This window comes from Haemorhous mexicanus, chromosome 19 (assembly GCF_027477595.1).
Source record: "Haemorhous mexicanus isolate bHaeMex1 chromosome 19, bHaeMex1.pri, whole genome shotgun sequence".
In the NCBI taxonomy this organism is placed as follows: Eukaryota; Metazoa; Chordata; class Aves; order Passeriformes; family Fringillidae; genus Haemorhous; species Haemorhous mexicanus.
This window is the reverse complement of record NC_082359.1, coordinates 2,370,945-2,398,853: the sequence shown is the minus strand read 5'-3', so window position 1 is coordinate 2,398,853 and position 27,909 is coordinate 2,370,945. Positions and strand designations below refer to the sequence as shown.

Here is a 27,909-nt window from a genome sequence, read left to right as displayed (position 1 = left end):
TTTGGTTTAGCAATAAACTTCTTAATAATATCTTTCACCTCCCTTATGCAGAAAGAGATAATGAATTCATAACAATGTTTTCAATGGAAATTCTACCAATCTTTTCACTCTGATCTTTTGTTTAGGTAAATGGCCCAAAACCACAGAAAAGGGGGAGGATTCTTTAGATATAAGGGATGACATGTGGACACAGATACCAGAGTAATTTCTGATCTCTTCACTATTTCAATATGTATGCATTTCACCTTTTCCTGGAAACATTGCATGACATTTACAGAAAGGAAAGGTAAATATAATTCCCCTGTCCAGAAGGTTACAATAATTTTGTGTCACCTTCAAAAGATAATTCAAAGATTAAGCTCAAACTGATTTTACACAAGAAAAAGAAAGGAAAAAACCCACTTTCAAATGCTGATTGACACTACTAGATTTGGAATGAATATTGGAATTTCCAACATTACTAAATAACCATACAGTCTCATATGTAGAATATAGCATGTAAATACTTAATTTAAAAATTTACTATTTTAGAAAACTGTCCCAGATTACAAGGCAAGATGGATTCTATTTGCCATCTGGTAGAGGTGTGGCACTTATCTTCTGTTAATTGGGCAGTTTTCCTTATCTCTTCCACACCCAGTCCTCCCTCTGGGCAGACACCTGCTGATAAGAGGCTATTGAATGTCACTGCAGGGCTGATAAGAACTACAGCATCCCACTGGGAGACGTGAGCCCAGAGGGAGGAGCCAGGCATTCCTGCCTGGATATAGTCTGAGACCTTGGGACACCAGAACAGCATCTCCACTGGATTTCCCAGAGGAACAGCAGCTGCCTCTTCCACTGGATCTTCAGAGGAAGGCTGCACCTTTCTCCAGGATCCCTGCTCCAGCAGAACCACCCCTGGCACTGCAGGAGGGCTGCAGCCACAATTCCAATGGGACTGCTGCCAACACCCTGACCCACAGGGTGTCAGATTCTATTCTGACTCTGTCAGTGTTGTTTTAGTTCACTGCATTGTTTATTTTATATTTTTATTTTTTTTCCCTAATAAAGAACTGTTGTTCCTTCTCCCATATTTTTGTCTGAGAGCCCCTTAATTTCAAATTTATAACAATTCAGAGGGAGGGGGTTTAAATTTTTCCATTTCAGGGGAGGCTCCTGCCTCCCTTAGCAGACACCTGTCTTTCGAAACCAAGACAAAAAACTAATTTTAAATATTTAAAATTGTACACTCTGCTAGATCCCACCTGCTTCACCACTTCAGGGGGAAGTTCCGTTTTCCACTGCTTGAGCTGCCGGGATGCAAAGGAATGCAGGGCATAGGAAATGGTGCCGTACTCGATCCAGAGGGAGAGGTTGGAGCTGTCGATCTCCAGGGCCCGTTTGAAGCAGTTCAGGACAGGGGTGGAGTGCTTCCAGATGGGGCCATCACTCTTCAGCTCGTTGGAGTTCAGCTTGTCCTGAATGCGGCTCGCTCGAGCCAGAGCCATCCCAGCCCAGGAGTCAAACCTGTGCAGGCAGGAACAGAACCCATTGTTGGAAAAGATGAACGTTTGACAAGAAAGCTTCACAGATATGTATGCTTGGCAAAAAGCTCTCTGAGTGTAGAACCTGAGAATGGAATAGAGATGGAAGCAAGTTTTGATTCAGAAGAACAATAGATGTCTAAATTGAGAATTGCTGAGCCAGTCATTGGTGGACAGCTAAGAAAGCAAAGGTTAAGTCGAGTTGGAAGGAGGTTTTATGACTTGAGCAAAGGATATGTTGACCACAAACAAAAAGATGCTTTTACCAAGCAGAAGTAGGTCTTTGGAAAAGCAGAAGATACCACAGGCAAACAAACATGCCGATGTGGCAAGTAGAGAAAAGGTCTAAGAATTTTCCACTGCAAGAAAACTGAAAAACAACTTTAAGCTTAAACTGTAACACACTAACTCAGGTGATTGGATAGCAATGACCATAATATGGTAATGATAGTAGTTATGACAGGCTGTAGGTAATAGTAAAGGTATTGGATATGATGCTGATGTGTCGTTATGTATTAAGATGCTCAGCAAAGAAAAATATATAATGCATGGTAACCAGAACTAAAGGGGTTTCAGGCTTGCCTAGAGCTGTAGGTGTGGCTCTGTTACCCACAACTGCTGTAAAACAGCTTCTTTACAATGAACAGCATTTTGAAGAGCTGCCTGGAGTCCCACATCTCTCATCTCAGGCTCTTAAACCCATGAACAAACTCCCCCCTGAATATTACACTACACACAGACAAGATTTGTCTTCTTGTATCTACAACTTTTTCCTCTTTCCATCACACAAAACAGATTTCTGCACTTCCTCCTTTCCTCAGAGTGGAACACAAGCTGTACAGCCTAAATCACAATGATTTTCTTAAAGTGGTTTCCTAAAAAAGCACTGCCCCCAGTAACTATCACACATGGAACACAGATGAAAAATCCAGGTTTATTTGCCATGCAAAGCCAGTACATCTTTATTTCTAATGTCAGCACTCCCACTGTTTTTTTCTCAGTAACCACACAGCCCTGTCAAAATGTTGTCACCCTGCAGGCCAGCAGACACTGTGACACCTTGTGCTGTTGGACTCAACTGAGAATAATCATCATCATTTCCCAGCATAAAAATCATAAAGCCAAAATTGCATTCAAGTAGGAAAATCCTGATGAACTAAAACTGTAATTTCTGCCTGAAGGACTGTTGAGGGTCCAGCCCTGGGTTTGCTGACAACACAGTCTGAAGGGTGGTTTCCATAGGCCACAATCTCACTTTAACACCAAGCTTCCTCTTCTCTGAGCTTCTTCAATTTTACCATGATTTTAACACCAAGGCAACCATAACATTCTCATATTTTTGCCTGCAATTTCTTCTGATTCCAACTGAAAATCCATTTCTAGGCCAAGTGACCTCAATAATCAGATTCCTGAGGGGAATGGAACAGGAACTGTAGTGCAGACAAGTACCAACTATTTTGACTGGGGCAAAAATACCATGCTACCACATAAGGCATCTTCTGGGCAAAAAAAAATGCCACACAATAAAGTAAAAATGCATTCCATTCATTTATTTTTGATTTAAAGTTTTAGAACATCAAAACTGCAGAAAAAAGGGTAGGGGTGATAATGGCAATGTCTTTATCTGCCTTTAAACAAAAGTTTTAACCATTTGCTAGTCACAAGTCCCAGACTAGAAGATGCAATAACATTAAACTACAGCTATTTCCTCTGAAGATTTCACATCTAAAATTGCTCTGTGCCTTCACCTTCCCTTTTGTCTCCGTTACGTGACTGGATTTAGAAACAATTTTCTTGTCTCCAATCTATCAAATTAGGGTTTTTGTCACTGACCCTGGTCTATCAGCTTCAAGGAGAATTAAAATGATAACACCTAATATGCAAACTCTATATTTAATCAGTAAATTTAAAGGCTATTCAGTTTAATTTAGAAGACTGATATTCAGAAGATGCTTTGTTTTTAAGATGAGAGAGCTTAATCTCAATGGTATTTCAGTGAGTTGTAAATTATCAAGAAAATAGGGTGGTTTTGTTTAAATATCACTTAAACACTTTACTTGTATTCTCTGTGCAGTTCTCTAGCAGCAAAATCAACACTTTTAGGAAGAGGTCAGCCTAAGCAATTAATGCACTAAAGGATGCCATTTGTGCTATAGCTACCTATCAAATGAGGATATTTTTCACTGCTTATCATGCATGAACATGCCAAAGCAAAGAACAAAAGGTACAAACAGTTCATTCTTCACAGTTATTCTTCATTTCAATTTAGCTTTCACCCTCCTTTCATTTTTTGGTTTTGATTTCAAAGCAATCAAATATTTAACCCTACGATGTGGGTTTTGTTTTCTCTGTTGGGTTGTTTTAGAGATGCCCTTAATTATACAATGGACATGTGATAATGGATTGCAGGTGGGAGTTTTGGCTGTTTGGGATTTTTTTTTTTCATTCCTGAAACCAGTTGTCTGCTTTTTAGTGCTGAAAGAAGTGAGAAGAATGAAGGACATGCAGCAGGATTCCAAAATACTGACCTGTTTGGACAAATACAAATGTCGTGCATGTAAAATTTAATGGCCTTGGACTGCTCTTTGTTCTTGAAATGATAATCTGCCAGGAGATAATACAGCTCAGTCACCACTGGTGGAGAATAGTCTGCACCCTCGGGGAGAGATGGTGCCTGAAAATCAAAAAGGCAAAGGTTCATATTAAATGAGCATTTGCTTCTCCCTTGTAGAGGAAGCAGCCTTTTCATCACACAATATGAAGATTTTGAATATGAAGACACTGAAAGCATTTCAGAGATAGAGCACTTACAAACACTAATGAACATCTCATCCTGACTATATTTTACCATTCAAAGACTAAAAGCTTTGGTGGGATCATTTTTAATTTATTTAAATGCAATTACCCAAGAAAACCCAAACTTATGGAATAAATCATCCCACTAATAATCTCAAAGTCAACATAAAAACTGCAACACTATTTTTACTCCCTTCAATTTAAATTTTTTAAAAAAACAATTAATTATACCTTGCTGCATGTTCCTTCAATATAGGCAGACACAGCCTCCAGGCTCAGCATAGGCTTGTCAGTTCGAGGAACAATTGTGGCAGTTTTCTTCAGAAGGTTGGCCAAATCAGCAGACACTGTACTGGTTTTGTAACTATCAAATTCTGGAAGAGTTTTAGGCTTAAAATACTCAAACATGAACAAAGCATCTTCCCATGTCAGATCAACCTGAAGAGGGAGGTAGATGAGAGGAGAAAAAAATACTTCAAATTCTAAAATTCAAGTCTACTAATGATGGTTTTCTATTTCCTTTCTAGTTCAGAGGAGTGTACACATTACTCTAGCAGGAACCAAACTAAACCTCCCAAGAACAGAGCTAAAGGTGCTGTTAATTTATGCTGCTCACAAATACAACACACTGCTCACTGATTTAACAGACAAAGACAGTGCTGTAACTTAGTGTAGGTCACTAAAGTCAAAATAAAGTAAAAATCATTCTACTGGCTTGGAAGACTTGCTCAAAAAATTGTTTCTAAGCAAGGATCAATTGTAAACATTCTGAGTGACACTGAGATCATGGGTAAGATATGGAGTAGAACTCTGCCCCTTCCATTTCAGAGCCAAGTAAGAAGAGTTCATGAAATGGGAACCAGACAAAATTCTGAGCCCCAAAAATCTTTGAATTCTCTACAGAAAGTTACTTCAGAATTTTCTCTTTACTTTTCTTTCTTGAAAGCAGTAACAATACCCAAAATCATCAACAGTTCTCTTCTGCTAGACTAAGTTTTTTCTCCTTTTATTGCTCACTTTACCCTTATAGTAAATTTTGCTCTGCATTGAAATGCAAGGAAGTTGCAGAGGGCAATCTCCTTATAGTTCCCTTTTTCTTATTTATCCCCTTTCTCTCACTATCTTCACTCTCTAAGATGTACATATAACATACAAAATTTCCAAATATTCAATGAACAGTAATGTAAGAATATTTGTGTATTTTAAAAGGTTTGTTCAACAGAGCCAGACAATCATCTTGCTTGTAAGAAAATGGTTTTGATTGATAATTCTATGATCACTTGCATTTGGTAAGTGCAAAACAGTCTGGGTTTCTTGAACAAAACCAGTGATGTTTCTCAAGGCAGGACATTGTACTGCTGCCCTGTATTTTTCTCTTCCTCCCTTAATATTACAACCCTCTTCCAGAGGCACTCTGTAGTTGCCCTTCTCCCAAATTCAACTGAATTTCACATTTCTCATAAACAGCTACCAGGTATTTACCATTAGAGATGTCAAAATAAGTGGTAACATAATGTACTTGCAAACTTTTAACTGTGACATTTTTCACTTTCATAAACTGCAAGGCTGGCCGCTAAAACTTTCTTCTCTCAAGCTGACTTTTCCTCTCTAAATTTTCCTCAACCTTGAACTTCTTCTCAGCTGAAAATAGGAAAGTGATAGCTTAATAAAATCAATTTATCAATACTTTCAGGATGGCAGACTACTATGGATAAGACTAGCATTTAAAATAATTTACTTCTTATATTTATAATTTTTAAAAATATTAAGATTTTTATTTTATTCTCTAGAATGTGTAAAATACATAAAATTTACAAGGAAATAAAAGTAGTCTTTCTCCAAAATATATCAAAGTTATTAGAACAAAACAAGAATGCATCTTACATCAGTTCAGGATATTCCACTGACATTGGATAAGACAAGACATAACTTACCTGCTGTACTGAATGTTCTTCTAGGTACCTTGCTTTGCTCTTTTTGCTAGGGAAACCATATAAACAATAAAAACATTGTTCCAAGGCTGTTTCCAGCTCTTCTTTGTAAGGATGAGTATCTTCAGAAGTGGAAGCTGCAAGTTCTTTCTGTAGTACCTGAACCTACAAGCCAAGCACCAAGGACAAGGTCACCTGCAGATCACAGTGAGCTGCCCAGCTGGCTGTGATGAAAACAACTTTAAGGGATTTTAGGGGATTTTTACATGGATTTTTCCCCAATAACAACCCAATATTACTCATGAATTTCTGTAAACTGGTCTCACACAAGTCACTCCGATGGCACTGCAGCAGCATTGAAGTGCTTTTATTTTTCTTCCTGTGTTAATTCACAAACATTTTTAATCAGTGAGGTTAAATATCAGCTTCATGTTTCAGACTTAGAATCATTCAAAGTTCTCCCCTACACATCAAGCTGCTTCTGTGAATAGAACTGTCAACTACAGTTCATCAATGCTGTGAATAAGGAAAAGGTACAGAAGAATTTCTGCCCTAACTCACAACCAGCAATTTCCTCTGCATGAAAAAAGCAGGATGGAAAGGACTTGGCAGCAAAAGAAGAGAGAGAGTTAATGAAAATCTGGCTGAAAGGACTATAGAATTGAACAGTATGAACAGTATTACACAGATGGCTACACACCAAGGAAAGTGGCTGGACTCATCCCAAATTACTAAACACTGTAGCAAGTTGCTATCTTTACCTTCAACACTACAAGAGAAAGCACCCATCAGTAGAGTATTTTGGAAGATGCTGATAGTTTAAGACATTCATTATAAAAACTGCAGCTGAATGCCAAAAGAAGAAAGGTAACTCTTTGAAAATTCTCACTAAGCTTCCATAAAAAAACAAACCAAAAAGGAACACATTCCAAGAAGACACTTCAAGGTCAATAAAAATATGCTCACCAAGAATAACCTGTGAAGGGGTATTCTGGATATTTATTTTGTAACCAAAACAAGACCCACACAACCACTGAGGTTTAAGATTCAATTTCAGTGTGTTCCACTCTAGAATTTCAATTTAAAAAAGAAATGTTTATTTGTGGATATTTCTCATTTTTCAACATCTAGGATTGCAAACTGAATTACTTATGCATGATCCTACAAGAAGTTTCTCATCATGATGGGCTTTCCTGTCAATACAAACATGCATGACAAGGCAAAAGTCTGACTTTCTACATGTAAGAAGCTCATTTATAAGAGCTGGAATTGAATAGAAGATGCTGATTCTCTTCTGATGAAAATATCTGTGCTAAGATCAAGGTACTGTTTATTAAGAGCCAAACCCCTGAAAAAGAAAGGCAGACAATTCTTAGAAAGCATTTCAATGACATCTGGAGTCACAGCAGACTCATTCACACTGAGTCCCTGCAGACACCTTATTGCCAGCACTCTCCCTGTATGAATTTGTGAACACTTGAAATTTACAGAAAGGGTAGCTAAATAAGCTGAAGAAAAACACTGAGCATCAGAGGATACTGTAACAAAAGCCTTATATTTCCTACTTCTACAAACAAAAGCACATCCAACAGCAGTAACAGAATTCTCACTTGAACAGCATTCAAAACAATCTCCTTTGTTATTATTCAACTTTCAAGTTCTTGGCAGAAATCCAGAATTGTTCCTAATAATTCAGACTATTGTTAAAGACCTTAATTAATATGAACACCTTCTCTTGCACAAGCAGTATAAGGTCCTCGAGCAGACAGTTCACCTACAGAAGGTGACCATTTGACACTAACCTATGAAACACACTGTTCACATTCTTGAAGCTTCCTTCCTCTTCAAATAACTCATCCCATTTTACCTTTGTCTTTCCCTATCCTTCCAACACCCTCTTGTCTCTGAAAACTCTGAAAACTAAATTCTTGTTTTTAATAATATATTTTAGTGTAAGGAGCTGGCAATTCTGTCAGTGAAAATGGAACATTTTGTTTAAAGCAGCTGATGACATTTGCAAAGATCTCACTGCAAATACACTGCCAGCTCTCAGTGTATTTGTACTTTGCTCAGGTTCCCAGCCCATCCTCTGCCACTCCCCAGGCTGTGGGTACAGCACATTTTTCAGGCACAATTCAGACTCATCACTTCAGGGCACATCTGTGGGCAGGCTCGAGCCTGGGAACAGCCCATCTATTTCCATGAAGCACAGGGCCCGAGCTAACAAACCCTCTGGAGTCCCTGCAGGGCCAGCTCAGGTGCATCAGCATTATGCTCCTACACCAGGGAGGCTGAGGAGAGCAGGACATAGAGATAATCTGATAGTTCTAGCCTGAATCAGCCTCAGTTCAAACACTGCTCATTCACTGCAGCCCTGCCAGGGTGAGCTGACTCCTGCAGAACCCCTCAGGCTCTCTGTGCCATCCTTCCCAGCTGTCTAAATTACTGTCCTGGACATGCCACTGCTCAAATGCAGAGGTAGATGGGGTCTGGCACTGAGCTGTGGCTAATAAGCTCCAGGGAGTGCTGAGAGGGGAAATTAGGAGATTCCTGAGTAGCTCTATGCAGAACTAATCATGATTTTCTCTTGGTTGAAGGTAATAAACCTCAGTGAAGTCAAGCTGAATCTGCAAAGTGCCACTGAAATGTCCCTGTAGAGCAGAGCCCAGTGGATGCCATGGCATCACATTATCTGGGATCTGCCAGCAGCCAGGCTGTCCCAGGCTGTCAGTGCTCTGCTCAGGGAAACATTGGCTTTCTGAGCTAAGAGAAAACAAGCAAACAAATGGAAATACTCTACTTAACCAAGGGAAATTTATTTTCTGGTGTAACAATGAGACCTCAAGGAATAATCTTAAAAAGGTCAAGTCCTTTCATCTAATAATGCTATAGTATTAGTGCCCAGACACCCATTCCTGGAGCACAGGAGATGAGATGTAACACACCCATCTAAACAACAGAGCAAAGAACAGCCTTAAGACACAGGGAAATGGAGGGCTAAAGTAATTCTTCATTCTCATCACTGTTCAACAGATTAACTTTGTATGTGTATTTTAAATAATATTTAGTTAATAACATGAAAACAATAGAGTTGCTATTTTTTTCAGACTGTGGTATAAAATAAAGGTAGGTACAATCAAAAAAGGCAAATTTATCAATTGCAGAACAATTAAATGCATCACAGCTTCAGAGCAAATCCAGGTAACACCACAGGATATGGGAGCAATCAGGAGCATTCCAGTTGTGTGGATAGATGATGGCTGCAAATCTTTACTCTTATGATTTGGAAGAAACAAACAATCAAGCGGTTCCAAACTGAATTTTCTTGGCTGAAAGTTTAAATATGTTCTTTTTATGTGATAAACAGTATTTATGTACACTGAAATGTGCAAACCCTACCTAACACTTGACAAATTCAGTTCTGTGAAGTGAGCAACTTATTTAGAACCACTGAGACAAGATGAATATGGAATCCCACTGTGTTATTTTAGCAGCAATTTTAAAGATTAACACAACAGGTTTTTTTAGCTCCTGAATGATGTACAGTACTATCCAACTGCTTGGTTATTCCTACTTCCCTTTCAAATCCCATGAACAAAATAAAATACAAGTGCAAGAAGCAAAACAAAGGAAAAAAGAGAATAAAACAATTTTTCTTCTCAGTGAGGCAAGTCCAGAGAACAATGGGGAGCATGACAGAAGCAGACCAATAGAAAAGGATCTGGAATAACAAGCCTTTGCTATTCAGATTAAACTGACTGAAACTTTCATATGTTTGTCTGGGAGAAGCTGGAAAGTGGATTTAAAAGTGTATATTTAATATGAAGATAAGGCAATAAACAATCTAACTTTGAACTTTGTTTCCTGCTTTGGGATGTGGCTTGGCCAGATGATTTGCAGAGATCAATCAGAATCAATCTCAGTCATTCCACGATGCCAATACTTACATAGAACTTGAGCAGAGCACCATCTGAATTGCAACACCAGGATCTTCTTCCCAAATATTCATGAGCTGTGTTCAACAGCATAAGTGAAGAAGGCAACATAGGGGTATCAGGACTCACTGGAAGAAAGAAATTGGTAAATATTAAAGTAGCACAGAACTGAGTTAAATCTGAGTCAATGCTTCAACTGGCAAACAGCTTCCTCTCTGCTGGAAAGTGGTGCTTGCATAGCCCTCTACTCCCTTCAGGAGGAAGGTAAGGCAACAAACAAGTATTTTATTACTTATATTCCTGAGCTGGATGGTAAAGAGCTCAGGTCCAATACATAAAAGTGAAGAAATAATCCACCTTCTTCTCCCTGGTTCTGCTGCTGCTGGCAGCAAAGGGATCGAAAAGCATCTTCCTCATGCTGGATGATCCTGTGCAGGATAATCCATGGAAGCACTGAGGACACATAGGGCTCTTTTGGTTCTTCCTGGACAGCCATGCTGCAGTCTATGATCTAATAGAGAAACAGACATTATACAGACAAAGTAATGTAAACACAGGCCGGGTGTGAATCCTTCCCAAACAACCCAAAGTTAGCAACACTTTTTACCCCAAGGAAATAATTGAAAGTTGAGCCTCAGCTTCTCACAAGTGGCTGTAAAAATGCTAGAGGCAAATCAATCAGTAGGGGAAGGGGAGTAGATTATTTGCCCTACTGTGACATTCCTCTTGCATCCCCATTTTCCACCTAGATGTGTCTCTGTTAATAAGCTATATGAGCAATTCATAGTAAGCAAATACACAGCATCAATTCCTAGCATCACTAGGCCTCATTATTGCACAAGAAACTTCCCTACAACCCAGATGAAGAGGAACTTACAAAAATTCCTGACTTCTAGAACAGGCCTTACAACAACTGGTTAAGACCAACTAGAATCATTAAAGATGCTACATAAATGATGTGCCTGAACACTCTGTTCTCCAGAATTCCATTACATGCCATAAAACATACAACTCTACAAAAGAAGAGCATGATTTTCTAAGTTGTGAAAGGTCTTTGGCTTTTACAGAAGTAGATGGAGATTTAAGATTTGCAAGCACATTGAATTTTGACATCAACTAGACCTGCTTCTTAATAGAACTGCCATTTGTAAGTTTGCCATTTGTTACCTGGACTGAAAATGCTCGTTCAATTTTAAGGTTTGAAAGCACCTTCTATAAAAGGCTAAAATTAGCTGTATTCATAATTCTAGAAGCAGTTCACATTTCACTTTTCCCCTGCCCTGTTCAGATCACCCTCTCTGTTTTTGCCAGAAAAACACTTACTTTGGCCAGCACTTGCAAGCAATTCTACCATGCCTGTAAGGCTTATGGGACCTGGCCCTCCAGCCTGAGGCACATTCAGGCAAGATCAGAGCCAGAACTCACAAGCTACACCCAGGCAGCTCAATCAATCTTCACATTATCACCATGTCAAACAGCCTAAAACCCCAGTGCTGGTTATCTTACCACCATATTTTGATTGGTTTAGGCAGCTTGGTAGTGGATCTAGCTGCTGGTAGTGGATCTAGCACAGGTGTGTGCTCAGTGCAGCTCTATCACGCTGCAGACTATGACAATGCTCACACAATATGGTAATACCCAGCTTCCCAAAACTGTAACCAAAGCCATCACTAGAGTGGGTGGGCATTCACCCAGCAGCTGCAGCATGCCCTGAGTCCTGCAGCACTCAGCACATCTCCCTGGTGCCAGGCCATGGCTTACCTGGATCAGGTTGTTTGTTAAGCGAACCAGGCTTGGTGTGACAGAGGAGTCTTTCAGGATGCTGCTAACTGAGGATAATGAAGTATCTATTCCTGTGAGCAGCTGTGTTACCGTAGCAACCCACTCCTCTTTAGCAGAGGCTGCTGTCATATTAATCATCTGCTGAATTGCTTCATTCAAGGCAACATCTGAGCATTCAAAGCATTGCTTGTAGTCTTTCAGTTTGAGCAGGGAGTCCTAGGGAATGTAAATATGAAAAAGATCTATTATAACAACGAGGAGTTTATTTTAAACATGAATGCACAGCAGGGCAAAGCAAAACACTATACTCAGTTAATGTGATTACTTCAATGAAACGAAGCAACAACTTTAAATGCAACATTAAAAGGTCAATAGGAGGTGCATGGATCCTGGATGACAAATACACAAGTAGGATCTAAATACAAAAAAAGCATCACATCTTTCTGCTTTAATAAAAGATGCAAGGAGAGAAAAAAGGAAAGGGATGGCTGTAGGTCTCTAATGATCTACAGCTGAATAAAGCCCTTACAAGAAACAGGGCTTGGATCTTTATCATCTTATGATACCATTTTATTACTTCATAAATAACAATGTAGCAACTCTAAGGCCAGTGTAATAGCAACTTCTGCTTCTTCCTACTCTGAAGAGGTCGGGTCACCAGATAGCATGGAAAATGTAGGACTGGGTTCTGTGCAGTTAAAAACCCATCAGTCTTTTTTTGTGCAAACTTTTTTCCCCCAACTAACCTAATATACTCAGCTGAGCTGAACTCATTAATACACTTATTATACACTTATTTTTACAGTGTCAAATGGACTAACTCTACAACAATTATACTGCATGTAGCAACAGTTTCTCATTCAGGCAGGAGAGGGTCTTTACAGCATAAAAATAATTCATATGCTAGATAACCAAGTTTCAGAATGGTTCTAAGTCACCATATAGTCAACAGCAGCATGAATTCATCCATAAAATAACTCAGGAAACTCAAGTTTCTGTTCATTCCATGGAGGCCTCAACATGTTGCATCTTTAGCCACATTCTCAGTCAGCAAAAGCTGGCACATTGCTAATGATGTCGACAAAGCTGTGATCTCCAGAGCATTTACAGATTTGGTCCCATGTTTTGCTTTGTAAATAAGACTCATAACTGTTAACACCCACTCCAGAAATCCCTCCATCCTGCTTTCAGGAATGAGTCCTAATTCCTTACTAGAACAGATTTTGTAAGAAACAAAGCAAACCTGGAGGAGAAGCAGCTGAGCTGGTCTCTCAGGTATGGATGTGACAAACTCCAGGTGTTTGGCTCTGCCATAACCATTGAAGCACAAGGTTGGCCTGAGCAGATGCACCACTGCATTATAGTCCCCTGCCTCATACAGTCGCTGGATCTCTTCCAAAGACTGGCATCTCTCCAGAGATTTCAGGTTCTTCTCAATCTGCAAACATCACAGATGACATAACCTTAACTTTTGTTTTCACATATATTTGACTACTGACACTTCTCCCAGCTCTTAATGTTTCAGAAAAGGAAAGAAAAACATTGATTCAATAATCTACTGCTGATTTAATGCATGCAGCTGCTTTAATATTTTTATTTTGCATAACAGCACTCTAAAGATGTACAGGACCAACAGATACAAAAACTGTAGTTTTTTAAATAGACAGGTTAGTCTTGACATAACATTCAAACTACCAACCCCTCATTCTGACATACAGCAAACTTCTATCACAAAAGAACTAATTCATAGGTGACATGTGAAACTGGGAGAGATGGAGTGTGAGGGATGGAAGAGGGAACACACACGTGGAAATGAGCTCTCACCTCTTCTAAAGAGACCACAGAATCCACGTGCAGGTTAGGCAAGCGTATCACAATGTTACCCTCACTGCCAGCCTTAGCCTGTGTGCTGCTGGAGCTCTGCAGCATCTCAGTGCAGATATCATAGTTTTCAAGGGCCTGTTCCATGTCTCCCTATAGAAACAGTACACAGGAAAGCAATCAACCAAAAAATCCTGCAGAAAGGGTCTCCAAAACTTGTAGAAAATGTTTAAATTTAATGCAGGCACTGCCAGAGTGATTACTGCATGTCCTCAAAAACTAAAAAACAAATTCAACTGAATAGCTCAAATTAAAGCAAAAATATTTTAAAATATCTTACCAGTTATTTCAATAGTGGATAAAAGAAATCAGAAAAATGGAATTCAGCCTGCATAAATTTGTAAGATTGGTCTGGAGTCTAAAACCCCTTTCCTTTAAAAAGGCAGAAGAGTAAACCAGCAGAAATAACTCCTCCATTTGTGCAAATTAAAACACTGAGTAAAGAAACATTTGTATATTCTGCAAAGTGAACGAATTCTACTTGCTCTGTGCAAAGTAGTTACTGAAATTGAGATGTCAGGAAGGCATGCACAGGCAAAATACAACTCTGCATATCCCAAGGAAAAAGTGCCAGTGGTTGTATAGGAACTCTCATTTTTCCTAAGTAACTTTATTGGAAAGGAATCCTTAGATGCAGGAAAAAATAAAAGGGGAAGGAACAAGTTAGTTCACACTTATGAAACTGACTCACATAAGTAGTTGACAACAGATTTAAACATAATTATTGCATTTAAAAACCCTCTTTGATGTCCTAGGGAAGCAACACTTAGAGGGGAAGAAAAAGACTGGGATCAAATAACATTTCTTTCAAATTATTCCCTTAGTGATAGATTTAAAACCCTCTGCTTCAAAATTTGCATATTAAATTCAAAATCTTCAAAAGCAGAACCATGCCACCTTGAAAAAGCAGTGGGAACAGTAATGAAAACAGAGTTCTGCCTCAGTTCAAATCTGAATTTTGGACTTCCTGAGACTTTGATAGGGTCCACAAATCCAGGCCCCCAAAAATCTTATGTTCTGCAGCTCCACAACACTATTCCAAGTAACTTTAGTACAAATATTATTTTTTTTAAGCTGAGTACAAGTTCATTTAAACAGAGACATCTATTAAACATATCTGAATATTTGCTGAGCATGTGAAACCTCCTACTTCATTTCCACCTCAACCCTCAGGGGAAGTGAATTATATTTAGAAGCAAAATGAAATCACTATATTTTAAGCTGATTTTATCCACATGCTTAAAAGAGTTGAGATTCCTGAATCAGCTGCATCTGAACAATACATGTAGGGGGACAGAATAAAAGAAAATAAAGATAGTGTAGAAGGTAATCTTACTCTAAGGAGTTACAGCTGGGCCAATTGTCAAAGATTAGGAACAGGCCTGACTTTACCAGGCCACAGCTGTAAGCAATGAGAAGAAGAGTGCTATAAAAGAGTGGGGTGGCTGCTTGGTGAAGGGAACTAGAATCAGTTGGCTGCTTTGTAAAAAAGAAAGAGTCAGTGCTCTGAGAAGCTGCCCACGAGAAACACCAAGAAGGTGTGAAACTTTTGAGATAATGAGACAACAGTATGGAACCCTGCAATAAGATGAAAACATATTAACTTGAATTTGGGACAAGCTGTGTTTGCTAAACCAAAAGTGAAGCCCACCTGCAGTGCCAGGAACCGAGCCTTGAGCCAATAGACCCGAGTGACAAACTCCATCCAGCCTTCCTCAAACAAATCTCGCTGCGAGGACGCGAACGACAGCTGCAGCAGGTCTCCCAAAAAATGGGTTCCTGGGAAGTCAGGGCCAAACTTGCCATTCACAGATGCAGCAGGACAATTTCGTGGAGAAACTGCAAGTCAATTAATTACATTTTATCATGAAGTTACTGGCATCCCATGGAAAGAGTCCCATGTAACAGAACTTCAAAGGTCTGATCTACCTGAAGGCAAACACTTGGTAGAACAATAAAACACAGATCTGGAAGATATTAAGAAAAAAGAGCTCCAAAATCCAGTGAATTCCTGGAAGCATTTCTTCATACACCCCCAGTGTTTTCAGAGTCTGAAGAAAATGACATCAAGTTCTCACCTGTAGAACTCTTCCCTTTTGTCAGTAGCCACTGATCTAATTGCAGCTCCATGCAAGAAAGGCTCATTAACATCATATCCTTCAGAAAAAGTAAGGAGATATCAAAAGAGTATTCACAGAAAGAAATACATTAAAAGAAGCATAAATTTAAAAAAAAAAAAAAATCACTAAATTTGCAATTTACTTCAAAGAAAGCCTTCATCTTGTCCTCTTGGGATTTCTATTCCCAAGCTGTAACTACTTCTTCTGCCTGAAAGGTGTACAGTAACTGACAAATCAACAGGTACAAAGCCAAACAATACTCAGAACCAATAAAAAAGAAAAATCTCAGTTCATGGAAGAAGGTCAGAACAGCACTGCCTGATGTTGGAAAAAACTGTCATCCTTACTTTTTAATTTGGCTGAAATAAAACTAATTAAATTGCCAAATCACACCAAAAGCACAATTCCAGAACACAGCAGTAGCACTGACATTTGAAAAATGAGACAAAATTTTAGAAAAGTAAGCAGTTATGCAGTAATAATGAGAACCAAGGGAATACATTTATAAATATATTTACATTTGTTTAAAAAAGTGCACGTATATGTGAAATATATACACAAGTCACAGGATGTATAAAAATTTAACATGTGCTACATAGAGGCACTTTTGTTTGTTTTGTAAATGACATCAGTAGACCACAGCAATTTTCATAATTAATATTTCATTTGCAAAGAAGTAAAAACACTTGGTCTGAAAAATTATTTGCAACTGAAGTCATACCAAAGGCAAATAACTTTCCAAATGAATACAGACTGCTAACATTAAAAAGATAACATAGGCTGGCTCAGTGGCCAAGAAGTATCAGAACTGGTTTTATAATTCAAGAAATATCTTCAATCATTAAGGTGGTTTACCAGTAATGTAAAGAACTCATTATATTTTCTACTTGCTTTCAGGAAATTCCAGATTTATAAAGGTAATAAAATGGTGATGCTGAGGAGGTGGTACTGGTTTGGTTTTGTTGTTGTTTGGTTTTTTGGCTGTAAATTTCAGGTTATTTTAAAACTAGAGTATTTACTCTATTTAAAGCAGCAATGCGCTGACCCTCAATCAGCCAGTGAGAACAGAGCAGCCTCTGTACTGACCTGATGACAGAACAAAACTCTGTCATATCAGAAGAAACGGGAGGGGGGGAAGAAAAAAGAGCCACAACAGAATAAAGGGGTAAAATATATCTGTGTCCATTACATCTCTCTGGGTGTATGTGTGCATTACATACAGGTCAGAGTTGCATGTAGCATCAGCCAGGTCTGCTCAGCTCAGGAACAGCTCCAGGAGCTGCAGTGCACCCAAGCTTAGGACAGTTAGCACAGCTGGGACAAGCAGAGCTGAGCCAAACCTGTGTGTGCTGGATTTCTGCTGGATACTTTGGGCACACTGACACCAGGACAACAGCAAATATGGAATAAGGAAAGGGGTGGCATTACCTTGATGTGTTGATTACTTGAGTCCCTCAGGAGCGGGTTGGGAAGGCTACTGCTGTGCTTCCTCCAGCTGTTATAGATACTGAGGACCACCTCACACAAGCCAGGAGGCCACTTCACCAGGAACTTTTGGCTGATGACTTTCAGATATCTCATCATCAGCTCCAAGATCCCTCCATTGTTCAGGTTATCCAGCAGGAATTCATGAACATCCTGTTTTTCTACACAGCAGATAAACACAGAGGCCTACATGTGTAAGGCTGAGGCAGATCATAACTTGGAACAATTAAGTTTCAGCAGTGTTTTGTGCACTTCTGTCACAGCAGTTCTCCTGCACTGCACATGTGCAGAATTCAGTTACTGTATTCCAATCTGTTTAAATGGAAATTCCACACAACAGGGCTCCTGCACACAGTGACTGAACAGGTCCCCAAGACTTAAAATATTAGTACCAACTGAGACACTTCTATACTATAAAATTATATTTTTAAAAATAGCATTAACTTCTGTATCTTCTAGGTATGACAGGAAAATACGAGAAAATAAAGCACACAATATGGCAAAACCAACAAAGAATGAACAGGGGTTATAAGGCAATCCCTACCAGACTCCATAAATGTTGTAGAATCAAATGACATTCTGTGTGGTCCAACATGCTGAAAATTCTCCTCTTTGATCTCTGACTGCACCTCATAGTTATTGAAAGGGTCCTCCTCCTCCTCAGGGTCTAATTTCCTCAATCTGTGTGAAAGGGGGGCAAGAACCACAATATCAACAAACTCCTCATTCTTTCTTTCATTACTAGATGAAATCTAACTATGAAACACTGCAAATTTTAACAGTGAGAATATATTACTGAAACAAATTCAGAGATTTGCATCCACTTCCTTTCACCCAAATCAAGATTACTTTATCTTACCTATTCTGATATGAGCATTGTCCACTAATTCACTTAAACAGTAGCAAAAGCTGTTTTATTTTTAAATTTTTATTCAGCAATTTTTACTAAAAGCAATATATTATTACATTTATCAGAAGATAATGCACTACATCTGTTTCAAAACAAAAAACCAACCATGAGACTGGTAGTTTTAAGGCTGGGGGGATATCAATCAAACAAAATCCCAAACAGCTTCCTCTCTGTGATCATCTCATAATGAAAGTTGTTGCTGTACAGTACCTGGAAGGAAGGAACTTCACCAACAGCTCTTGAAAGTCAACCTTCTCCTCTTTTTTACACTTGGTGTTCCGAACTCTAGCAGATCTCCTTTTGGCTGTTTCTCCACTATCTTCTGTAATTCTTCTTCGCTTCACTCCTTTCTTAGATTTATCACCTGCAGATATGTCACCTAAAACATAATGAAAAAATCCCCAAAACCTGACAGGTTAAATTGACAAATAAAAAGTGAGTAATCTTTTTTATTTTTAAAAACATAATTACACAGCAACACTTGAGATTCATTGGTTGCCTTCTGAAGACAGTGCCAAAAAAATCTTGTACAGATTTCAAATAAATATAGCTGGCAGCTTGGTCTTCTCAGCATCTTAAAGTGACACATGAGCAGAAAAATAACACAGTCATCTTTTTGTAAAACAGCTCATTCTTCTAAGGAGCTCAAGGCCCTTCCCAGCATTAAAAGTTTGATATGAATCACTGCTGGAATGGAGTCACAACTTTTCTCATCCTAAAAAATTGCAGTGTGGGGTAACAGCACAAAACCAGAAAAAGTCAGATACTCCTTCACTTGCTCTATCAGATGTTACACATTTCCTGAAAAGGTTCTGACTTCACCAACATGCAGGTGAAAGACAGCATGTCCCAAAGAATTCTGAAGTGGTTTTTTATACCCAGGTAGGTAGGAAAGGTATCTTGAATCTTAGATTGAAGTACCTTGCTCACCTACAGTAGCTCCTGGTTCCAGTGAACTCTGGCTGTGACTTGGGAAGTTGGGTGTGGTTGGAGTGTAAGGTAACACAGGATCTGGCATTGTCACCACTGGATTAGTGCTGACAGGAGTTGGCTGAATAACACTGACAGGAGTAGAGGTGGGAGAAAGCATCAAATGTTGAACTGGGTCTCTGTACTCTGAGAGATCAATTCTCTTTCCCAGACTGGGTCGAGGAGGCTCACATGTTGTGAGGTGCTGATACATGGCAAGCAAGGCTTCTCCTAAACACTTCCACCTGCAAGGGAAACACAACAGCATCACAATGTCTTCAGTTCTTGTCACACTATTTTCTATATTATGTTTATAAACCTAACAGCACTCAACATTGTTTTTCTCTATCAGCTTAGAGATAGCAAGAGCAGCTTCTCAGTGGGACAGCTATACACACCTGAGTGTCAAAAACCTGTCCCATCACTCAAAAAATGTCTCTAAAAACACAAGGTCCATGCAGTAGTTGCTGAGGAAATTAACCCATACCAAAAGCTAAAAAAAGCAGTGTCAAAGAAAATGTTCAGGTTCTGCATTCAATCAGCAACACTAAAAGAACTCACCCCTATTCACAAGTAGAAACAATTTCTCAGCAATATGAACTACATGCAGAGTCCATGAATATTCCAGAAAAATGTGTAATACAAAAACCAAACCCCAATCATTTATGCCTTAATAAAGACACACATAACAACTTACTAGCATCCTTATATCTTCCTGCAAATAAAGAACTACAATTTTTTTTCTGAGTTTTCATTATTCCAACAGGAAAAACAATTTTTAAAAGCTAATCTTGCTTTGAAATTCACATACAGACTAGTCATATATGAAAAATCCAGTAATATGTTGGAATAGCTGCCAAATCATTCTCAGATACCAGATTTGTTTTTTACATCACTGATTTAAAATCAAAAGTTGAAAACTAATAGCTGTGGGGTTTATGCTAAAACCATAAGCACACCAAACCAACCTGTAAGCTAGTAAGAAAACACTGGGGGAGTTGGTTTGTTTTTACAAGGGAAAAAAAGGTGTTTTGAAGAAGTCTGAAGCACAATTGTCAGAATATGTGCTTCAGAGGATCTTTTTGAAAAGAGAAAACACAAAGACGTACGTGAGAAAGGGAATTGGCTGCACCAGTCTGAGGTCTGGCTCTCTGTCACGCACCAGCAGCGCTTGTCTCTTCTTACGGAGCTCCAGGGCTTCATTTATGATTCTTCCTGTCTCAGCTGCACTCACATTCACATTATGGATAGACATGTCACTAAGAAATAATACAAAGTGGAGATAAGTGAAAGTTTTTATTTGCTGGGTTGTTTTTTTTATTAAAGCCTAGAGGAGATTCATTTAATACCATCATATAATGTAACAAAACAGCGTTAAAAGAAGCATTCACATAACATCATGTTACCAACTTTATGGCACACATATAGATGTGTCAACCATCAGAAATCTTTGTTCTGAATGATCAGTTAACTTAGAACCTGTAAATTTTATGGGTCTCTATTTTCCCACTTTCCTTCTACCCACTCCTACTATAAAATCCATACAGAAAGAAAAGGGGAGTTTTTGGTGAGGTTTTGTTGGGGGGTGAGAGTTGTTTTGGTTGTTATTGGTTTGTCTTAATTAGGAAAACTGAGGATAATGCTGCAGGGATCAGGAACTAATTAGTAAAACAAAGGCAGATGATTACAAGAGATCTAGCTATGAAAATAAATGAGCAGCAACAAATGGATTCTTTTCCTCTTTCAACCTCCCTCCAAAAGGAATTCCTGAAGAACATTCTGTCAGCAGCATCAACAAGTAATATTATCATTCAGAAAAAAGGTCAGCAAGGTATTCCTACCACTTAAAGCACAAGATCTCAGCAGGTTTTTTGAGCAACCCCAAACACAAAATTTACACTCTAAAGGCAGTATATACTCTAAGACAACATTCACCATTTGAGGAACATCCGTAAGGAATCTTTCCGGAGGCAAGGCTGCTCCTCAAAGATCTTCTCCTTCAGAACCAATCCTTTGCTATACAGACAATCTTTTTCCAGAGCTTTGCAGATGAAGTACAAACATGCTGACAGAGAAATAAAAATTGAATGGTCAATGGCTGCTTTGGTTCATTCAAAGCTCCCATTTCTGGGCCTCACATACACCACTGAATTCCACCCAAATGTGACATTTACATAAATTAGTCCAATTGCTTTGTGAGGTGTCAAATAACTACACACATAGAGTTAAAGTAGCCTATTGTGCCTTCCTAGGTACTGTATCCAGAAAAAGACTGCAATGAATTTTGTTTAAACAATGATTGCAGTACATCTTTCACTTACTTTCAAGCCTGTTCTGGCACAGAAATTAGAACCATAAAACAGAAACACAATTATTCACCATTCTTATGTTATCAAGTGTCTTAACTGCAGATTCCATTAGTGAAGCAAGAAGTGTATCCACTGCTGTAACTACAATTAATCCTTCCAGGCTATGAATGAGACTGTAGATTTATACCCAAATCCTAGAGCTGTGCAGCAGGAAATTACTAGAAAGCCAAAACCAACATATGTGGAAAGGCAGAGGAACAGTGTACAGGGAAATTTCCTGCAGAGGTCCTGATCTGTGAGACCACAGACATTTATTTTTAGGGCAACCAAAACTTATCTAAACCATCATGCTTTATAATTCAGTAAAATCTCTATCATGAAGCAGCAGTCTCTATCAAACCCTGCTGCATTGCTTAAGCAAGATACACTTCAACCGATATGATTTGTTACAATTTTTCTGGGAATGTGAAATTACACACATACTGAGATGCTTTTCATGCATTGTACTCACTCGTGTAGTCACTGAGTGTATACAAAATTGTGATAAGGTTATCCAAACAAGGCCAGTGATCAGGATTGCACCTGAGCCCTTCTTCAAAAGCATGACGAGCCAAGGGCAGGCGGATCAGCTTTATTGCCACACGACCAATTTTATACCAGAGGTTGACATCAGTGGAGTCCAGCATTACAGCCTGGAAAGCACAACAAACAATATCATCCACATGTCAGACGTGCATACCCACCTTGCTGCAGGGACTTGCACTGCTTTAGTTTTCAGCAGGACCACAACTGCTTTGGGGGCTGAATGGTGGACCAATTTTATCCTATACAGCATCAGAAAGAACACAGTATTCAACTATACTGACATGATGCATGCTGGATGTGTCTGTCTGTATTTTAGGAAGTTTTTACAAACATTAAGGCCCCAGTGTCTAATTTCAACTGCGCTGTACCTCCAGATAGAACTCCATGGCTGTCTCTAAGTCATCCCGCTGTGCTGCCAGTTGTGCTAGGTTTTTGTAGGTGGAATATTTTAACATCAAACCCGGGTGTTTCAGCCCTTCTTTCTCATCACCAGAAAGAACTGCCTAGAAATTATAAAATAAATGCAATGTGGGCATTAGGAATCAGACAAGTAACAAGCACTGACATTTCTACTTAGCCAGCTAGAACTGAAGTAAGACAAAACACAGCAAACATTTTCCAGAGTGCCATTCTCCCAAGGTCACTGACCTCCCGCAGAAGACGAATCTCAAGTAGCTCATGATAAGCTTTAGCAGACTCTTCAAATCTGTCATGTTTCTGAAGGTCCAGAGCTTTGTGGTACAAAGCAAAAGCTTCTGCTTCCTGTGATTGAAATAATTAGAATGTATTTATTAAGACAACTTTATTAAATACACCTACATTTATTATGTATTTCAGTGGTTTCACACTTTCAATACTTTCTGCTATACTCAGAACATTGGTGCTACTGTCCTAAAATAACTCATCTGAGTGAAGTTTAAGTTTGCTAAAGGAGGGCTCAAGAGAAAGAATAACTAAATTTCTATAAGAACAAAATATCATGGTTGAACAAATCCCTACAACTAGAGGACAAAACTCCCATCAAGACAAAACTTCATTAAGACAACTGTGGGATGACTTACCTGAGCTTCCTTTGTCTGTGTCTTATGGCTTTTGAAGGTCCCTTCATAGTCATCCTCAACCGTGGAGCTCGCGTTCAGCGCTGCAATGCGAATCTGGAATGACAATTGCGACACCACAAGAAATGTGACACCTACAGATGTCCCAGTGTCCTTAGAATACTGGATTTTTCTCTTTTTTCTAATTAACTGGTACATGAACAATACTGAGAGATCTCTACATAAAGTTACAAGAGCTGTCATTACTTTAATAATCCTTAATTGCAAATAAACAAATATCAAAACCATTTCACATCCAAAATCAGCTGGAAAAAACAAACTTCAAATGTCTTGCAAGTAATATCTTTCCTAGAATAGACATATGCATTACAGTGATTTTTTTCCAAATTCTTAAGTTTACCAATAATACAATCACTCCAAAACCAACATTCTCATTATGGCAATTTATTCTTAGTCCCAGAGAAAGAGGAAAATTCTCAATTTTATTTCCACCAAAACACCTCAAAAGCCATCTCAAAAAACCCTTACCATGTTCACAACTATTCACAATGTCTGTCTCCAGAAATAGAAGGAGGGGTCTACCACAAAGAGGCCTGGAAAGCAAACAGGATTAGATCATTTATTCTGTTCACAAAGAAAACATTCAGAAGTAAAAGATAAGCTCTGAATACTCTACAAGCATACTTTAATAACCAATTAACCACCATCCCATGCCAAGAGATAGACAGCCCAACAACTGAGGAACAATGATTCCACTGAGGAATAATTTTCCTTACTGCCACCCCTGCTAGGACAGTACCAGTGTTTGTCCCACAGCTGTTCTGAGTACACTGACCAACCTCTACAGACCAGCCCCAATGCAAAAACAAGGTATAGCTACTGCAGACACACTTAGATCGACTAGATGGGTGCAAACAAAAGAAATGGAACTTTTACTAACTAGCATTTCTTCTTTCTGAAAAAGGATGCTCATATTTCCAATCCTTTTTGCCACTGATAAAAAGTTTGAAGGGGTAAATACACCTTTATAACCTGTAAGTAATTTTTCCTCATAAGCAAGGCCATAATTTATATTCAATTTACTGCTTGAAACATCATGTTAGTAAAGGCAAAAATATATGAAAGAGCTCTGTGCTGCTTTTATAGAAAACCCTCACTGCTATATGATAAAACCTTCCCATCAACTCAAATAAGAAGGTGACATATGCAAGACAGGCTAAAAACAGTCTTTAATATGGGAGACTGCATTAATAGAAGAGTAAGGCCAGAATTAACCACAGCAGGAAGCAGTGGGAGTTTGGAACTATAAGCTGAATGAACTCATACATCCTCACGATGAGTTCTGCATGTAGAGAAAATAATGCCTTGACAGGAATCCCACTCACTCAGCAGTGAGCATCTGCTGGCCTGTGCACCACTGGCTCTCCCTGCCTGTACTTCAGTCAGACTGACAACTGCACAGCCAGGAAGCATTCTTCCCTTGAAAGTCACCAGAGAAACATTTGATAAAACCTCAAATCTGCTTCAGGACAGACTCCCTGTCTACTTTTCACATGAAGAAAACACATACACAGATATTAAAGGTTACCTCTTTCAGACAGACTGAATGTTAATTTGGACAGGGGGTAGATGCTTATGGCATTTAAGTAAGTCAGTCTGTATGATCCCAAATCAATTATACATTTAGGTTGATGGGGTTTAAATCCACTTACAAAAATGCCTATATTCAGTAATATGCCCAAGTCTTTTGCTGAATCCAAATAATCTTGCTCAAGGTGGCAGAGGAAGTCAACAGCAGAGACTACAGTCAAGACTTTACATCCGAGGCTGGACTCTTGGGGAAACTGCAACTGCAGAAAAGGTGGGAAAACTATTTCAGTTCCACTTATTTTTTATACTGGAAGTTTGTAACAGGCAGGAACATAGCAACAACCACTTAGCATCTCTCAGCCTGGTGTTCACAGGCTGAAAAAGCACAGAACCAAACAGGACTGAGGTGCTGCTGGAAAACAGGGGCAGGGTGTTACTTCATTCTGGTTTAAACCAGGCACTGCACCAGGCTGCAAAACTACCCTGACTCTGGAGGGAGTTACAGCAGTGCCACAGCACTTCTGAACTGAGTGTGTCACTACAAGCACTTCCAGAGGAACACAGCTACATGAGACAAGCAGGCAAAAAATAATTCCTCTTTCATATTAAGTACTACAAACCAGTTTGAATTTTTTTCAGATACAAGAATGTCTCAGCTATAAATCTGTGGCTACAATAGGTGTGCACATCCTGAAAGGCAGCAAGTCTTTTGCCTTCAAAGCCTTCTCTCCTTTAATCTTAGTTGTTTAAAATTTAAGTAAATATTTCCAATGTCAGCTCTTGCTCCCAGAACTTGCGCTCTCAACTTCTAAGTAAGAAACAACGGGAGTGACTTGGGCTTTCCCAGCTTTTGTTGTTCCTGCTACACTTGGGATCCATACATTTCATATAGACGTTTAAATAACACTTGATTTTTGTTCTAGATTTTTTTTTTTAACGTTGCAAAGATCCGCCTCGCTTCAGCACAAGCCGTTCTGACGGAAACACGATCACTTTCTGCACGGAGGCCAGGGACGCTGCTCACGCCGCTGGCCCGGAGAGCGGCACACAGGGCCGGGAGGAGGCGGGAGCCCACGTTCGCCTCCGACCGCGGCTCCGCGGAGGGAGGGGCGCGGGCGAGGCCGCCCAGGCCGGGCTCTCGCCACCCTCACGGGGCAGGGCCCGAACGCCGGCTGCCCCTCGGCGGGGCCGGGCGGACGGGACACTCACCTCGCGGGGCCGCCCCTGGCATGCCGGCGCTGCTCCCGGGGAGTTCCCGGGGCGCTCCCGCGGTTTCCCGGCGCGGGTCCCTCAGGCTCCCGCCGCTCCCCCGGGAGCCGCGCACCGGCGGTTTCCACCGCAACCGCCTCCGGAGCCGCGCGCCAACAACGCAGCGCCTCATTGGCCGAGCAGCCCTGCCGCAGCCAGCCAATGGGAGCGCCGCGCACTGGGAGGCGGGAAGGCGGGAGCGGCGGCTGAGGGCGCCCGGCGGTGCCCGAGGGAGCCCCGGGCTCGGCTCGGCTGGGAAAGCTCCGGGCTCGGGGTCTCGGCTGGGAAGCGACACCCCCGTGCCGGCCAGACCACGTCCAGTCTTTCTTTAAACACTTCCAGGGACGGTGACTCCACCACCTCCCTGGGCAGTGTTAAAAATAGGTTAGAAACTGTTGTAGAATAGTTGATAATTGTTAAGCATGTACAAGGGGTTAAAAGGGCAGTTATAAGAAATGCGGTACTGAACGTACCGTATTACACCTAAGTGAAGTGCACCGCCCCCAAGCGAAACGAGCCAGCCGGGACAGAACTGTAATGGACCAATCGAGCGCCTTAAACCTTCGTGCAAATGAAGGATCCAAAAATAAACCAATCCAAAGGGACAAAAAAACAGGATAGAGAGGGACTTCTGACCAGTGAATCCGTGCCGCTCCACCTGGGACATCGGAGCCATCGCTGCTGAGCAGCCCCAGCGCCGGCGTGCAGCATCCTCGAGGGAGCGCTCCTGCTCGGCCCGCGCCCCCTGCTTTAGGCCTTTCTTTTTCTTATAACAAATGCTGAAACTACTTTTAGTACCGGGAGTCTGGTCCCGTTTTTAACAGGCAGCACAGTCTAATGTCTGAATCAGTTTTTCTGTGTAGAAATTTCTCCCAATATCCAATATAAACCTCCCCTGGCACAGCTTAAGACTCATTTCATCAGCACCAAAAGTACCAGGACAGAAAAGTGCTGCTGGCCTTCACCTCCCCTGGGCAGCCTGCTATCTGCCCCTGAAACACTGGGGCCTGCTGTTTTCTTTCCTATGGAAAAGCATCACCATTCCCTCTCAGGGATCCACCACTGAAATTTGGATATCACCTCCAAGAATTAATACGTTCAGGGATTGATCCCACTCAAAAGCTGTCAGGACAGAAAGGTGTTTCCTGTGCCCCTGGACAGTCTTCTCTGACCCATGAACACTGGGACCACGAGCATTCCTTGCCAAGAAAAGGTCCTGTCACTGTCTTTCAGCAGCCCAACTCCAAAATGTGGAGCTGATCTTCCAAACTGAATATGTCTGGGGATTTCTCACAGAAAAATGGTGCAAGGACAGAAAGGATTGCATTTTCAACCCTCCAACACCCTAACAACTGCACAAACAATGCTGGGCAGAGCTGCTTTCCTTCACAAAGTAAAGCCCTGTCACCCTCTTTTTGCAGCCCATCTGCAAAATTCGGATTCCAGCTTCAGAAATTAAGAGGTCTAAAGACTGCTCCTACTCAACAGGTGACAGAGGTTATTCTGCCCCAGGAGCTTCAGGTGCAGCTTGTGTGGGGTGTGTGGGCAAAACCCTGAATGTGTGTGGATCCCCTGCCCAGCAGGCTGGAAATCAGCCCAAGGCCACTGAGTTTCCCTAAAGCTTGCCATGGAGCCAGCTGGAGATGGGAACACACTTTGTGCCCCTGGGATCTGGGGGAAGTGAAGCTCAGCAGCACTGAGACAGCTCTGTGTGGAAATGGCTTTATCTCTAAGGTGTAAGGTGGTCAGACAGCAGTGCCAAAGAGCAGATGTGCCATCCTCAG

General features: G+C 40.3%; 1 protein-coding gene across 4 annotated transcripts in view; it reads right to left on the bottom strand.

Moving 5' to 3' along the window:
* Nucleotides 1-26,230, bottom strand: part of CABIN1 (calcineurin binding protein 1) — a 115,031-nt gene extending 88,801 nt beyond the window's left edge. For 2 of the 4 annotated variants that reach the window (XM_059863754.1, XM_059863758.1), the window contains exons 1-24: nucleotides 26,087-26,230; nucleotides 25,000-25,137; nucleotides 23,816-23,880; nucleotides 23,291-23,383; nucleotides 22,878-22,991; nucleotides 22,598-22,732; nucleotides 22,156-22,336; nucleotides 21,271-21,400; nucleotides 20,445-20,594; nucleotides 19,288-19,580; nucleotides 18,577-18,745; nucleotides 18,001-18,137; nucleotides 17,400-17,617; nucleotides 15,930-16,008; nucleotides 15,503-15,690; nucleotides 13,795-13,944; nucleotides 13,214-13,408; nucleotides 11,950-12,186; nucleotides 10,546-10,699; nucleotides 10,201-10,316; nucleotides 6,257-6,418; nucleotides 4,554-4,760; nucleotides 4,055-4,200; nucleotides 1,248-1,509 (exon numbers count right to left, since the gene is read on the bottom strand). In XM_059863754.1, coding sequence (XP_059719737.1) covers nucleotides 1,248-1,509; nucleotides 4,055-4,200; nucleotides 4,554-4,760; nucleotides 6,257-6,418; nucleotides 10,201-10,316; nucleotides 10,546-10,699; nucleotides 11,950-12,186; nucleotides 13,214-13,408; nucleotides 13,795-13,944; nucleotides 15,503-15,690; nucleotides 15,930-16,008; nucleotides 17,400-17,617; nucleotides 18,001-18,137; nucleotides 18,577-18,745; nucleotides 19,288-19,580; nucleotides 20,445-20,594; nucleotides 21,271-21,400; nucleotides 22,156-22,336; nucleotides 22,598-22,732; nucleotides 22,878-22,991; nucleotides 23,291-23,383; nucleotides 23,816-23,818 — 3,519 coding nt within the window. In that variant the 5' untranslated portion in view covers nucleotides 23,819-23,880; nucleotides 25,000-25,137; nucleotides 26,087-26,230. The remainder of the gene's footprint in view (nucleotides 1-1,247; nucleotides 1,510-4,054; nucleotides 4,201-4,553; nucleotides 4,761-6,256; nucleotides 6,419-10,200; nucleotides 10,317-10,545; nucleotides 10,700-11,949; nucleotides 12,187-13,213; nucleotides 13,409-13,794; nucleotides 13,945-15,502; nucleotides 15,691-15,929; nucleotides 16,009-17,399; nucleotides 17,618-18,000; nucleotides 18,138-18,576; nucleotides 18,746-19,287; nucleotides 19,581-20,444; nucleotides 20,595-21,270; nucleotides 21,401-22,155; nucleotides 22,337-22,597; nucleotides 22,733-22,877; nucleotides 22,992-23,290; nucleotides 23,384-23,815; nucleotides 23,881-24,999; nucleotides 25,138-26,086) is intronic. The other 2 variants (XM_059863756.1, XM_059863755.1) reach the window with 2 other exon arrangements.
* Nucleotides 26,231-27,909: the final 1,679 nt, after the last annotated feature.